The sequence below is a fragment of the Microcaecilia unicolor genome, chromosome 8, assembly GCF_901765095.1.
Source record: "Microcaecilia unicolor chromosome 8, aMicUni1.1, whole genome shotgun sequence".
In the NCBI taxonomy this organism is placed as follows: Eukaryota; Metazoa; Chordata; class Amphibia; order Gymnophiona; family Siphonopidae; genus Microcaecilia; species Microcaecilia unicolor.
Window position 1 is genome coordinate 145,842,854 of NC_044038.1, and position 14,511 is coordinate 145,857,364.

A 14,511-nucleotide genomic window follows, 5' to 3' on the forward strand; every position below is an offset into this window, starting at 1 on the left:
TATAGAATAGCACTTAATGCTGAATCTTCTTGGCACCCAAGTTTCGGTGCCATTTAGAGAATTTCCCCCATTGTGTATATATAAAATAAAGTTTGGCATTCAAATGTATGATGTCCAACTATACATTTTTACAGGATTGTTCTGGCAGGGGTGGCATTGAAATGATCATGATTGTTGAGTTTATGGGTGCTTAGGTGCCTTGAAGTTATTTGAGAAGAGTGTTGAGCTTGCAAAACGCCACTATTACCACTTCCACTTATTAAAGGACAGTCATAGGTTGTTTGTGCTAGTTCTCAGCTTTCCACAGTCAGAGTCAGTTTGACTGGAAATAGCCAGTGGTAAGAGATGACACAACAGCATGTTCCAGTCTCTGCTCCAGCTGTGTGTGCGATGATCCTTCTCTTCCACACCTTCTTCAGTCTCTGCCAGACAGTCAACAGTGACCAAGGTAAGTGTTCAAACTTGATCAATCTATTTAATTTCCATAACCAAGTTCAGTCAATTTACAGTTTTTGTAAGATGAAAACAACCCGCCCCCCCCCCAAAAAACAAAAAATAAATCACTGTCTAAATTTAGACATTAAAGTTCTTCATTTTATTTTCTCATTTTTAAGTACTAACTGCATTTAAAGAGGGGAAAACATGCTCTTCTGTTTTCTTACAAAAATAATCCTCTCCAAAATGATGTTAAAAATGATTTTGGAGATATTTATTATTATAAGTTTCTTGAAGACCTGCTGCCAAATTTGAGAAAAGAAAAACCATGCTGGGCCAGACCAAGGTCTATTGAGCTCAGCATCCTGTCTCTGACAATTGTTAGTCCCTGTTACAAACACCCAACAGATCTGAAAAAGTAGAACCATTTCTCGTAGCTGATTTCCATGGTTGAATAGTGGGTCTCCCAGCTCTACCTGGACATTAAGTTTTTATGGACCTTTCCTCCAGGAACTTGCACAAACCTCTTTTGAATCTGCTATGTTGGTCCCTTGGACCACACAGTGGGATTTAGTTTACAGTAATCATTTCACAATTAAAACCTCAGTATAATTGTAGGTTCCCAAGTTGTTTTATAGCCTCCACAAAATGACTTTAAAGTGAACATGCTAACCAATTCAATGACAAAGTAAAATTCAAACAGCAGATATGTGAGCAGGTAACTTTTTAGGACATATTGTCAGAGTAGGTCACCTAAGAAAATTGAGTTCATTAGGTGGATCTTGTCCCACTTAGGCTGAATAAAGAGCAGAGAATGCTGGGAAAGTGGTACCTCACCCCTTGGCACAATGGGAAAGGTAGGGAGGAAAAAGAAAGAGATTAGAGGGAATAGAGAGAAGAGAAGAAAATGTTACAGAATAAAAACAGAGCATGATCCTATTGTACTAGTTTTCTTGTTCTTACTGCTTTGAATAATGGTGCTGTTGTTGCATCTATGTTCTTGTTACTCTTTGTGATTGCCATAAATAAAAATTGTTGAAACATAAAAAACAGAGCATGATAATGAAAAAGCAAAAAGTATAGAACGAAGAAAGGGATTATTGCATATTAATTGGTTGCACTTCCAATCTCATCCTCTCTCCATTTTACAATTTGTACCTCCTAATTCCTTGAACAATCTCTCCACCATATATGAGCTTAGTGTTTTCTGTTACCGGTTGCACCCTGAAACATTTTACTTTAAAGAAAACAAAAGAAAAGATTGTGGGTTCCACAAGTAGAAATTGCCTGACACAACTCCATGATATGGAAGTTTTAAAAAAATTTTCTTTTCAGAAGACAAGCAGAAAACGTGAGTAACCAAGTTGAAGTACTTTTCAATTTCCCCCTTCCCCCTGAAAAAGGTTTTGCTGTTCAGTACCTTATATGGTGTTAGAAAGTGGGAAGAATACTTTTCAGAAATCAATGTCCTGAGCAGATGACCTTTATTCTCTATGACATCTTGAATCACGTAAAATGTGAACATCCCGGAGACTGAGGAAGCTTGCATATATTTGTTTTGTTTTTTGAGCATGAGAAAGATTCCATGTGCCAGGGTCTCCTTTATGGATCTTGAAGTTTACTGAAATAAAGAAGGTTTTTGGACACCATCTGTAAGAGGTTTTCCTTTCTGTTCCTCCATTGTTTTTTGCCTGGCCCATCCTATCAGTGGAGTTTTTTTCCTTCTGTTTGTGAAAGATTCCATGGGGTCATCTATCTCTAGATAATGGACCATTTTTGTGGCTCAGTAATATTTGCAGAAATGAGGCTATTGTTTCTCAATCTACAAACGATTTGAACCATCTGGATTCAGACTTTAGATTACATATTGTTACTGACTGATCCTTCTTAATTCCTAATCCAAATAACATCATAAGTGTTGACAACCTCTATACTTCCGAAATGATCAAAAATTCAATATAAATATTTCCAGTGTTAATACATAAACAACTTAATATGCCAGAAAAAAAGTCTTCAGTCTAGTGGATTAACAAAGTTATCATTCCTGCTAGTGAAAAGGTTTCAGTTAGCTTAGATGCAGGCTATTATTATATTTTTTTTAGGGGGGGGGGGGGTTGCTACTATTTGGGTTTCTGCCTTACTTGTGACCTGGATTGGCCACTGTTAGAAACAGGATACTGGGCAAGATGGACCATTGGTCTGACCCAGTATGGTTATTCTTATGTTCTTAATTATAGAACAAGTTGCCAGAGCAGCTGTAACATTTTATTTTCATTTTAGGAAATAGCTATTCATGGAGAAGTTTGGGGAATTTTTAGCTGGTTGTAACTGAAATGGTAGCTCAGGTACACTAAGATATTTCCCTGTCCCTGGAGGGGGCTCACAATCTAAGTTTTGTATCTGAGGCAATAAAGGATTAAGGGACCCTTTTGCTAAGGTGAAGGAGAGCTAATGTGCGGGTAGCATGCGCCAAATCAGCTGTACTGCTGGGTTAGAGTGTACACCTGGTGGTACTTCTAAGTTTATATCAATTGACCCACTGTACTAACAGATGAGTGTATGTGAAAACACTGCATGTTCACTTAAAAAGAAGGAAAAGCCTCAAGGAGCTCCTGACTGGCGGGTCTAATAAGCTACCAGCGATCAAAATGACCTATCGTCTAGTCATCATTGGCTAAAAACCTTCTTATGCTCTTACATAGTAATTTTCAGAAAAACGTCAGAAACGTGCCTAAAACTAGTGTTTCAAAACAAATACACAGCTTCCAACTTCGAGCTTTTAAGTGCAGTTGATATATACTGTAGGTACACAACATCCTTAATCATGCTTCAACACCACAAATGTGTTCCATAATAAAAATGCTTGAAGTTTAAGTGAACATGCAGTGTTTTCACATACATTCATCTGTTAGTACAGTGGGTCAATTGATGTATATGTAGTCAAGTTTTTGAGTTACTTTGATCCACTTCCACTTTGTTTGTTATATGAAGGTACTTCTAAGTTTGGCAGGCACCAAATCCCGTGGTAGAAAATAGTTTTCTATTTTCTACTGTGGGGGCCATTCTTGGTGGTAATCAGCAGTTAGCATGCGCTGTGTGGTTACCATGAGTTTAGCGTGTGAGCCCTTACCACTAAGTCAGTGGGTGGCGGTAAAGGCTCAGGCTGTAAATAGGCATGCGCTAATTTTAATTTTAGCCCATGCCCATTTCCTGGCATATTGAAAAAAAAGCTCTTTTTCCCAGCTGTGGTAAAAAAATGGCCCAGTACAGGCCCAAAACATGCACCCACACTATCGCAGGCCACTTTTTACCATGGCTTAGTAAAAGGACCCCTAAGTGATGTGCCAAAGATCACAAGAAGCAGCAACAGAATTTGAACTGGGCACCACTGGTTGTCAAGCCTGGTGCTCAAACCACTAGGCTACTCCTCCTCTCCTCCAGAGGTTACTGACTTCCATGATAAATATAACTGTGGTCAAATGTGTTATTTTACTGCAGCTTAGTAACTACACTTCTTAATGTGCCATGTGCTTTATGCAATAAATTTACATACACATTAAGGATTTCATGTGTATGCTAGAAATAGTGACATATGCAAGAAGCCCTGGTTGAGAACATTAAAGTGGCCCAGAAAAACATTAGCGAAAGTGTGTGCATGCATGCAAATCAAAGTATCAATACTTTCCAGCCTCCACCATAAAATGGGTTAACCACGAACCTCAGCGGAGCCCCTTACTGATTCTTACTTTATATCAGCAAGACTTACGCACCCACCTCCTCATCGGTACATGGTAATTTTTTGTTCTTTTTAAAAAAATTATTTTTGTAAACCCTTTTTATTCTATCATTTATACAATGAATGGCACTAATCAATTTTGTGCAAAATAAAACATGAATACTCATCTCATCGGCGCCGGGAGAAATGAGGTCTGAGAAGTGCTGGCGTCGTTCTAAGCAGGGGGTATGCCTTGATACTGCTGCAAAGCGAAACATAGTCTATGTTGGACAGAAACCCCCGGCTAATTGACATAACATCTTATAAGTATTGATATACCGATGAGGAAGTGGGTCCATAATCTTGCTGATATAAAGTATGAATCAGTAAGGGGCACAACTGAAGTTCATGGTTAACCCATTTTACGGTGGAGGCTGGAAAGTATTGATATTGTTGAGAGCTTCCAAAAAGTCATTGGTGTCTTATAAACAGGTGCAAATCAAGGTATGGCATATGCAAGTGAAGGTCTGTTGAAAGAAGGCAAGCCAAAGTGACATTTCTACATCACGCCTACCACCACTACATCATGGCACATTCCCACACCAACCTAGAAGACACCTCAAGCAAAAAATCCCCAAGGCCTACCTTGCAACTGATTTCAGCACCCAATAAAACTGCTATTATAATTAATAGTTTTATTCTACAAATTCTTTATGTGGGAGTGATTTTTGGATTCTGTACAGGATTAGACATTATCTCAAAAACCCTGAGCCTCCAGAATATGAATATGCATATGCACGGGGCAAAGTTTGGTTCATTTGCAAATTTTCCCTGATCTTTGTCTGGTTTTCACATGGTTTTTTAAACATCCATTATAAATGTGCACCTTGTATCCATGCTACAATCTGATGCACACACATAACAATTGTACACAACGAACAAGCCATCAGAGATGGGGTTGTTACTTTTTAAAAGTACTTAAAGAAAAAGTAAAAGTACTGGCTTCAAAAGTAGCAAAGTAAAAGTAGAAAGGCTTATCCAAACAAACAAAAAACAAAAATCTCAATTAAAAGTAATGAAGTGCAGATCTTAAAACTGCTTTTTTTTTTTTTACTACAAAGTACAAAATATTCTTAACAAGTTGGACCACAGAATCTGTATGCTTACAAGCTAACTTCCAGGGGGTGACACAAGGTCCTTCCAAGAAATAAGCAACACCTTGAGCATTGCAGTGGGCAGAAGAACATTAATATACTTATTGGAAAACAAAACAAGCTGGATTAGTACAGATCAGTCCTATACAGACATTCAGTGCTAACAGAATACCCGACCTTTTTCACACATGAACAGAGGTAGTAGCCCTCATGAAGTATAGAATAAGTAATCACAAACTAAAAACAGAAGTATGTAGACAAAAATTAAACTGAACCCCAGGAAGCCAGACTCTGCATGCAGTGCAAACCAAAGAAATAGAAACAGTGACACATCCCTGTGTACCGTGCAAAATATATAGAGCAGATGTAAATTTTGAAAAACTGATATATTCTAATTACTACATTACAAATTAACAAATAAAACAAAAGCAGAATATAAGGTGATACCTTCTTATTGGACTAGCTTATTACATTTTCTGACTAGTTCCAAAAGCTCCTTCTTTAAGTCAGGACAAATATATACAGCAGTATATTGTCCTGACTTGGAGAAATAGATTTTGGTCTCCAAATGCATGTAAAAAAATGTATTTAGTCAAATATAAAGGTGTCACCATGTTTTTTCCCTTCTCTTTATTAATTTTTAATAAAGTAGACTAACATGGCTACCGCATTACTTCATCCTAAATTAAACATAAAATTATTTTTCTACCTTTGCTTTCTGGCAATTTAATTTTATTAATTATGTAGTCTCATTCTCTAGTTACTGCTTTCTTGTCTTCTTTTAACTCTAATTCCAGGGGTCTCCTGTCCATATGTAAATTTTTTCTCTCCTTCTTCACCTTTTCCACTACAACCAGCTCCAACACTGATCTGTTCCTTTTGGCTTTCTTCCTATCAATTTAGCTTTCATTTATATTATCCAGTCTTCAATCTCCCTCCTTTTACTGCATCTACCTACAGCTTTCCATCTCTTTCCATCACTCTGTCCCTCCCATTCTCTTTTCACTTATTCCCCAGTTTTTCACTAACACTTTCTTCTCTCCCCCCTGTCATCCAGCATCTCCTTTCTCTCTATCCCTGTCATCCAGCATCTCCTCCCTTTCTGTTTCTATCACCTGCCATCCATCATCTCTGTCTCTCTCCCTCTCACCCACCAGTATCACCTCTCATCTCTCCCTCCCCCACCACCATCACCTCTCATCTCTCTCCCCCTGCCATCCAGTATCCCCTCTCATCTCTTTCTTCTGCAAACTAGCATCCCCTCTCTTGTTTCTCTCCCTCTCCACCATCCAGTATCCTCTCTGTCTCTTTCCTTTACCCCAACATCCAGCATTTCCCCTGTCTGTCTGTCCCCACATTCAGCATTGCCCTGTCTCTCTCTTCCCCCATCCCATGCAGCATTGCCTCTGTCTCTCTCATCTCTTGTCATCCAGTATCTCCTTTGTCTCGCCTTCCCCTCTTCCCTTATGTCTCTCCACACAACCATCCCCCTGTCATCCAGCATTGCCTATCTGTCTCTTTCCCCCTTGCATGCAGCACTGCACATCTCTCTCTCTCTCTCTCTCTCGCTCCTCTGTTTCCTATACCATTCAACAGTGCCCCTGCCTATCTCTCTCTTCCCCATCCAGCATTGTCCCTCTCTCTCTCTCATTCCCCCTCCTATGCAGCATTTCCCCTCTCAGCTGTCTCTCATTCTTTTCAGCCCATAGCTTCAGTCTCCCCCCCCCCCCCCAGCACTGCTCCTGTCTCTTTTCCCCTGAAGTACCTGTCGCTGGAGCTGTAAAACCTTTCCTTCCCCCATCCTGATACCTCCTCTGATATAACTTCCTCTTTTGGAGGAGGAAGGGCTGGCCCGGAGGAAGCAGCTACAGCACGCAAAGAGCTGTGGTCCTGTGTGGTTTTGCTTTGTATTTAGTACTGCGTGCCAGCAGAGAAGCTTGCTGTGCAGCTATTTCCTGGGGGAGCCCTTACTGCCTCCTATTTAGGAATTGGTAAGGGATCTGGTGGTAACCGGGCATGCCCCCCAGTACTAGAAAAATACAAATGTATTTTCTAGCGTCGGGGCTGGTGCATGGCAAAGACCAGGACTACCGTCATGCTCATGCAGTAATCTGGTTGTAGGGCTGATTTGCTGCATGCCAACGCGGTGGTAGCCCTACCGCCTTTTAGTAAAAGGGCCCCTAAGCTAAGATTACTCTTTGCCACATGAAAATATTAAAAGAAAAAAAACAACAACAAAAGAAATTCTCTGAAGTTATTGAAAGTTAGAAAAAAAATCAATTTGAATCGAAGCACAGAATTTTTAAGTCATGGTGTGTCCTAAAAGTACATGTATACGGTATGATCATGTACAACATCTGTAACATGAAAAGACAGGGGGCAACTTTCAGTAGCCTGTGTAGTTGCAAAGAATGCTGGGACTTATAGGGGGCAATTCTATAACCAGGCGCTTACATTTATGCGTGCATCAAGCATGCTATTGTACAGAATATTGACACTAACACATGAATGTGTGCACATGTGCACATAAATGTCAATATCCCCCTTAGCGCTATTTTAAGTGGCACAGCACATAAATGCAAGGGAGTCACTGAGGCAACCGCAGTTACATCAGGAGTAGGGCTGGTATAACTGCAGGTACCTAAATGTTAGGTGGGCCAACATCGGGTTATGCCAGTATTCTATAATGGAATCTGTGCACTCAAGTGTTGGTATAATATAGTTGCTCACTGAGTGAAATTGGGGCACCTAAAAGGAGGCACATGCTGATAGAATGACCTTCTTTCTTTGTGTATTTCATTTATTTGACTTCTACGGTTTGTGCCTTAAAAATGGCAGAAACAAATCAAGGTCAGTTATACACAAAAAGTAGCACATGTGAGCTTATCTTGTTGGGCAGACTGGATGTACCGTGCAGGTCTTTTTCTGCCATCATCTACTATGTTACTATAGAGCTCATTTTCGAAAGAGAAGGGAACCCATCTTCCGACACAAATCGGGTGATGGGCGTCCTTCTTTCAGGGCTGGCCAAATTGACATAATGGAAAGCCGATTTTGGCTGTCCCCAACTGTTTTCTGTCGTGGGGATGGCCAAAGTTTAAGGGGGCATGTCAGCAGTGTACTGAAGGCGGGACGGGGGCATGGTTAAGAGATGGCCATCCTCGGCCTATAATGGAAAAAAGAAGGGCATCCCTGATGAGCATTTGTCTGACTTCACTTGGTCCCTTTTTGTTCATGACCAAGCCTTGAAAAGGTGCCCAAACTGACCAGATGACCATCGGAGGGAATCGGGGATCACCTCCTCTTACTCCCCCAGTGGTCATCAACCCCCTCCCACCCAAAAAAAATTTAAAATACATTTTTTCCAGCCTCTATGCTAGCCTCAAATGTCATGTAAGAATAATATATTTCTGTTCTCCACCAATTACCTATAAGGTAATATAATAAGCATAAGAATATATAAGAGAAGGGGAATTAAATATTATATTTGTTAAATTACATTAACCTGCACTGCTAGGTTTAAGGATGTGCTCAGAACATAAAGACCATATCTTTAACTTTAAAAGTTTATTTACAATACAGGTAATGGAATAATGTTACAAGAGAGAGGCAGTCTTTAAGAATCTTATCACAAGTGGAAATGTGCTTTTTAAGATATCATGTCTGAATTATAAATTATGCTGGATATGGTAACTCACTTTGATAGAGTCTGCTGGTAGCTGGTTGAATTGATGAAGATCCTTGCTGGAGCAGAAGTCTTTTCTTGCAGCTCTGGGTGTAGTTGTTGCATGGAGAATTCTTATCAGGGGCGGGGAAACCAGTATTATCGAAACAAGATGGGCGTCCATCTTTTGTTTCGATAATATGGTCGGGGAAGCACAAATCATGAAATTTAGGTTGATCTTAGAGATGGTCGTCCTTACAGATGGTCGTCTCCGATTTTCGGTGATAATGGAAACCGAGGACGCCCATCTCAGAAACGACCAAATCCAAGCCATTTGGTCTGGGAAGGAGCCAGCATTCATAGTGCACTGGTCCCCCTGACATGCCAAGACACCAACTGGGCACCCTAGGGGGCACTGCAGCAGACTTCAGAAATTGCTCCCAGGTGCATAGCTCCCTTACCTTGTGTGCTGAGCCCCCCAAAACCCACTCCCCACAACTGTACACCACTACCATAACCCTTATGGGTGAAGGGGGGCACCTACATGTGGGTACAGTGGGTTTGTGGTGGGTTTTGAAGGACTCACATTTACCACCACAAGTGTAACAGGTAGGGGGGAAGGAATGGCCTGGGTCCGCCTGCCTGAAGTGCACTGTATCCACTAAAACTGCTTCAGGCACCTGATACTGCTGTCATGGAGCTGGGTATGATATTTGAGGCTGGCATAGAGGCTGGAAAAAATATTTGTAAAATTATTTTTGAGGGTGGGAGGGGGTTAGTGACCACTGGGGGAGTAAGGGGAGGTCATCCCCGATTCCCTCCTGTGGTCATCTGGTCATTTAGGGCACATTTTTATGGCTTCGTCATAAGAAAAAAAGGACCAGGTAAAGTTGTCTGTCAGGGACGCCCTTCTTTTTTCCATTATCAGTCAAGGATGCCCATGTGTTAGGCATGCCCTACCTCCGACATGCCCCCGTGAACTTTGGTCATCCCCGTGACGGAAAGCAGTTGAAGACGCCCGAAATCGGCTTTCAATTATGCCGATTTGGGCGACCCTGTGAGGATGATCATCTTGCGATTTGTGTCGAAAGAAGGGCACCCTTCTCTTTTGAAAATAAGCCTGAAAGCTGGGCCCGGGGCAAACAATCTTCAGGGTCCCGCTGTAACCCCCCAGTGCAGCCGCTGCCCCCCCCCCATGCCGCCGCCGCCGCTCCTCCCTCCTGCAGCAGCGAACGAGAGTACTCTTCTGAGTATAGGTCCTTCTTCCTACTGCGTCCCGCCTCTTTGGAGGCTGGACCCGGGGAATCTGGCACCCCCCCTGCCCCCCTCTCAGCAGCCCTGGCACAACTGTGTCATACATAGCTGCCCACAGTCTGCATTTATAATGTTATTAGTAATACAGTGGTGGAAATAAGTATTTGATCCCTTGCTGATTTTGTAAGTTTGCCCACTGACAAAGACATGAGCAGCCCATAATTGAAGGGTAGGTTATTGGTAACAGTGAGAGATAGCACATCACAAATTAAATCCGGAAAATCACATTGTGGAAAGTATATGAATTTATTTGCATTCTGCAGAGGGAAATAAGTATTTGATCCCCCACCAACCAGTAAGAGATCTGGCCCCTACAGACCAGGTAGATGCTCCAAATCAACTCGTTACCTGCATGACAGACAGCTGTCGGCAATGGTCACCTGTATGAAAGACACCTGTCTACAGACTCAGTGAATCAGTCAGACTCTAACCTCTACAAAATGGCCAAGAGCAAGGAGCTGTCTAAGGATGTCAGGGACAAGATCATACACCTGCACAAGGCTGGAATGGGCTACAAAACCATCAGTAAGACGCTGGGCGAGAAGGAGACAACTGTTGGTGCCATAGTAAGAAAATGGAAGAAGTACAAAATGACTGTCAATCGACAAAGATCTGGGGCTCCACGCAAAATCTCACCTCGTGGGGTATCCTTGATCATGAGGAAGGTTAGAAATCAGCCTACAACTACAAGGGGGGAACTTGTCAATGATCTCAAGGCAGCTGGGACCACTGTCACCATGAAAACCATTGGTAACACATTACGACATAACGGATTGCAATCCTGCAGTGCCCGCAAGGTCCCCCTGCTCCGGAAGGCACATGTGACGGCCCGTCTGAAGTTTGCCAGTGAACACCTGGATGATGCCGAGAGTGATTGGGAGAAGGTGCTGTGGTCAGATGAGACAAAAATTGAGCTCTTTGGCATGAACTCAACTCGCCGTGTTTGGAGGAAGAGAAATGCTGCCTATGACCCAAAGAACACCGTCCCCACTGTCAAGCATGGAGGTGGAAATGTTATGTTTTGGGGGTGTTTCTCTGCTAAGGGCACAGGACTACTTCACCGCATCAATGGGAGAATGGATGGGGCCATGTACCGTACAATTCTGAGTGACAACCTCCTTCCCTCCGCCAGGGCCTTAAAAATGGGTCGTGGCTGGGTCTTCCAGCACGACAATGACCCAAAACATACAGCCAAGGCAACAAAGGAGTGGCTCAGGAAGAAGCACATTAGGGTCATGGAGTGGCCTAGCCAGTCACCAGACCTTAATCCCATTGAAAACTTATGGAGGGAGCTGAAGCTGCGAGTTGCCAAGCGACAGCCCAGAACTCTTAATGATTTAGAGATGATCTGCAAAGAGGAGTGGACCAAAATTCCTCCTGACATGTGTGCAAACCTCATCATCAACTACAGAAGACGTCTGACCGCTGTGCTTGCCAACAAGGGTTTTGCCACCAAGTATTAGGTCTTGTTTGCCAGAGGGATTAAATACTTATTTCCCTCTGCAGAATGCAAATAAATTCATATACTTTCCACAATGTGATTTTCCGGATTTAATTTGTGATGTGCTATCTCTCACTGTTACCAATAACCTACCCTTCAATTATGGGCTGCTCATGTCTTTGTCAGTGGGCAAACTTACAAAATCAGCAAGGGATCAAATACTTATTTCCACCACTGTATCTAGCACCAACAGAAAACAAAAACATCATGTGATGCATATCTGCTGCAGTGCAAGAAATGTCTTGTCTTGTATAAACACAGCACCTGAGAAAAACGTGACTGCAACTTATATGCACAACACTGCTACCATTAGGCCACCTGAGGTGGGGGCCTCAGGCGGCACTCTCCAGGGAGTGGCACTCTCTCCACATTTACCTTATTTCTTTCTTTTCCAAAAGATGGTAGAGGCAGCGGCAGCGATTCCCATAGGCTGCCTGCCACTGGCACCGGCCTCTTCTCCCTACTGCGGTCTGCCCCTTGATTTAACTTCCTGTTTCCTCAGAGGTGGGACGCGAAGAGGCTGGGCATTGCGGCAGGGCAGCCTATGGGAATTGCTGCTGCTGCCGCCTTTTGGAAAAGAAAAAAATAAGGTAAACATAGGGAAGAGGGTTTGAGGAGGGAAGAGGGGAGATGCCAAATCGGGCATAGGTGAGGAGGGGAGGAGGTAGCAGGGGGCGGCATCTCATCCCTGCCTCAGGCGGCAGATTGCCTTTGGCCATCCCTGGCTATACATGCACAATATTTACAACATAACTTCATGTCTTGCACACAGTATGCAAGAAAACAACTTTTATATAAATGCAAACACCGGCAGCCTGCCCAGAACTCCTTGGCAGTTCTGTGATTATGTTTTCCAGGCTGTGAAGCAAGCTCTTTTATTTCACTGGAATCTGGCTGTTAATATTTAAATTTTATGAATAATATTTTTTTCTCTTTTCTTCTCCAGAATCTAATTTGCGCGAAGGAAGGGTGCTGAGACGTAACTCAACTAGGAACAACTCTTGCAAGTCGTGCCTTGATGCATCTAATGAAGCTCATCTTACTGGTTTGGTGACTACCAAAATTCTGCCAATAATCTACTCTATAATCTTGCTTATAGGATTGCCAGCCAATGGATTGGCCTTTTGGGTCCTTGCTGCCAAAACCAAGAAGATTCCTTCTACCTTCCTCCTTATGAATCTATCCATTGCTGACCTGTTCTTTGTTCTTGTGCTTCCGTTAAAAGTCTCCTATTACTTCCTTGGCAATAACTGGCTCTTTGGAGAGATCTTGTGCAGGGCAACCTCTGCTTTGTTCTACGGAAACATCTACTGCTCCATCCTCTTCCTCATGTGCATTAGTGTGGACCGATACATCTCCTTGGTGCATCCACTTATGGGCAGAGGCTTGCCAAGATGGAAAGCAACAGTTTGTGTTTCCTTTGGAATATGGTTTGTGGTGATAGCAGCTGTAACTCCATTCCTGCTTCAACAACAGTCCAGCAATTATGCAAATGTGGCCTTTACTACCTGTCACGACGTCGAGGTAGAACGCAGTAGTGACTGGTTTGCCCTTTACTTTCTTATCCTTGTCATCTGTGGTTTTACCATACCCTTTGTTGTCACTGTGTACTGTTACGGGGCTATCCTGATAAAACTGATATGGAAGAAAAAGGATCACCGTCGTGTAACCTGCCTGCTCGTTCTAGTGCTGCTCACCTTCATACTGTGCTTCTCTCCCAGTAATATTATGCTGTTCCTCCACTCTCTATGGTACAAGCAGGAGCGCCATAAGCACAACCAGCTATATATTTGGTACACCATTGCCCAGGCACTCAGCAGCTTCAGTGCCTGCATTGACCCTTTCATCTATTATTACGCATCCCAGGAATTCCGGACCATGGTGAAGAGTGCAGTCTGTTGCTGTAAGAAGAGGAACAGGCAGTCTTCAGGCAGGACATCAGATGAACTGATTTTAAATAAATCCGCTTCACTTATCTAGAACTAATCAGTAATCCAGATGTTTTATCATAGGCCCTGGATCTGGCATCGTACCCTCATATTATGACAGAGTAAGTTTATCATGTAAGTTCTCTTAGGTTATTTTAGTGCATTTTAGTTAATAACAGCAAGGAAACACTTATTTAATACTTTTTTTAAAGGCCTATGAATGGACTGCAATTTGACATCAGATGCTTTAACAGAACAGTTATATGCTTCTCTTTTCACAGACATGATGACAGTATAATAAGGTACTTAGCAATTATGTTGACCCAGCAGGTTCACATTGGGTAAGCCATGTGAATGACACCAGACTAGAGAATTTATTTCTGGGTCAAATTATCTCATTTTTGTAAAATACCCTTTCAGACATTTCAATCTACTGTTCCATACTACTCATTAAATAATGATGCTTTGTTTTCCCCATTGATTTGTGAAAATGAATTTCCTTATGTGTAGCATTCCTACCTGAAATGAATTTATATTAAAAAAATGGATAAGGAGAGAGCACCAAACTGCAGAAATTTGAAAGAATAAAGAAGTGTATTGTTAGTTGAATAAAAAGGTATCGCCTTTATTTCTGTGCATGCAGGTGGGCTAACATGGCAACCACCCAACTTTTAGAAGTGTTAAATTGAAAAGGTTTTATGACAAGTCTTTCATATTTCAGATAGCAAAACTGTGAAATATGCTCCCGGCTGAAATTAGATTTTGTTCTTCTTATCTTCATTTCCATAAATTGTTGAAAT

General features: G+C 42.1%; 1 protein-coding gene across 1 annotated transcript; it reads left to right on the forward strand.

Annotated features, from left to right (window-relative positions):
• The first annotated feature begins 318 nt into the window (after window positions 1-318).
• LOC115476076 (proteinase-activated receptor 3-like) lies at window positions 319-14,294 on the forward strand. Its single transcript, XM_030212217.1, has 2 exons — window positions 319-448; window positions 12,730-14,294. Exons 1-2 carry the CDS (start codon window positions 346-348, stop codon window positions 13,761-13,763), a joined length of 1,137 nt encoding a protein of 378 aa, XP_030068077.1. The 5' UTR covers window positions 319-345; the 3' UTR covers window positions 13,764-14,294.
• Window positions 14,295-14,511: the final 217 nt, after the last annotated feature.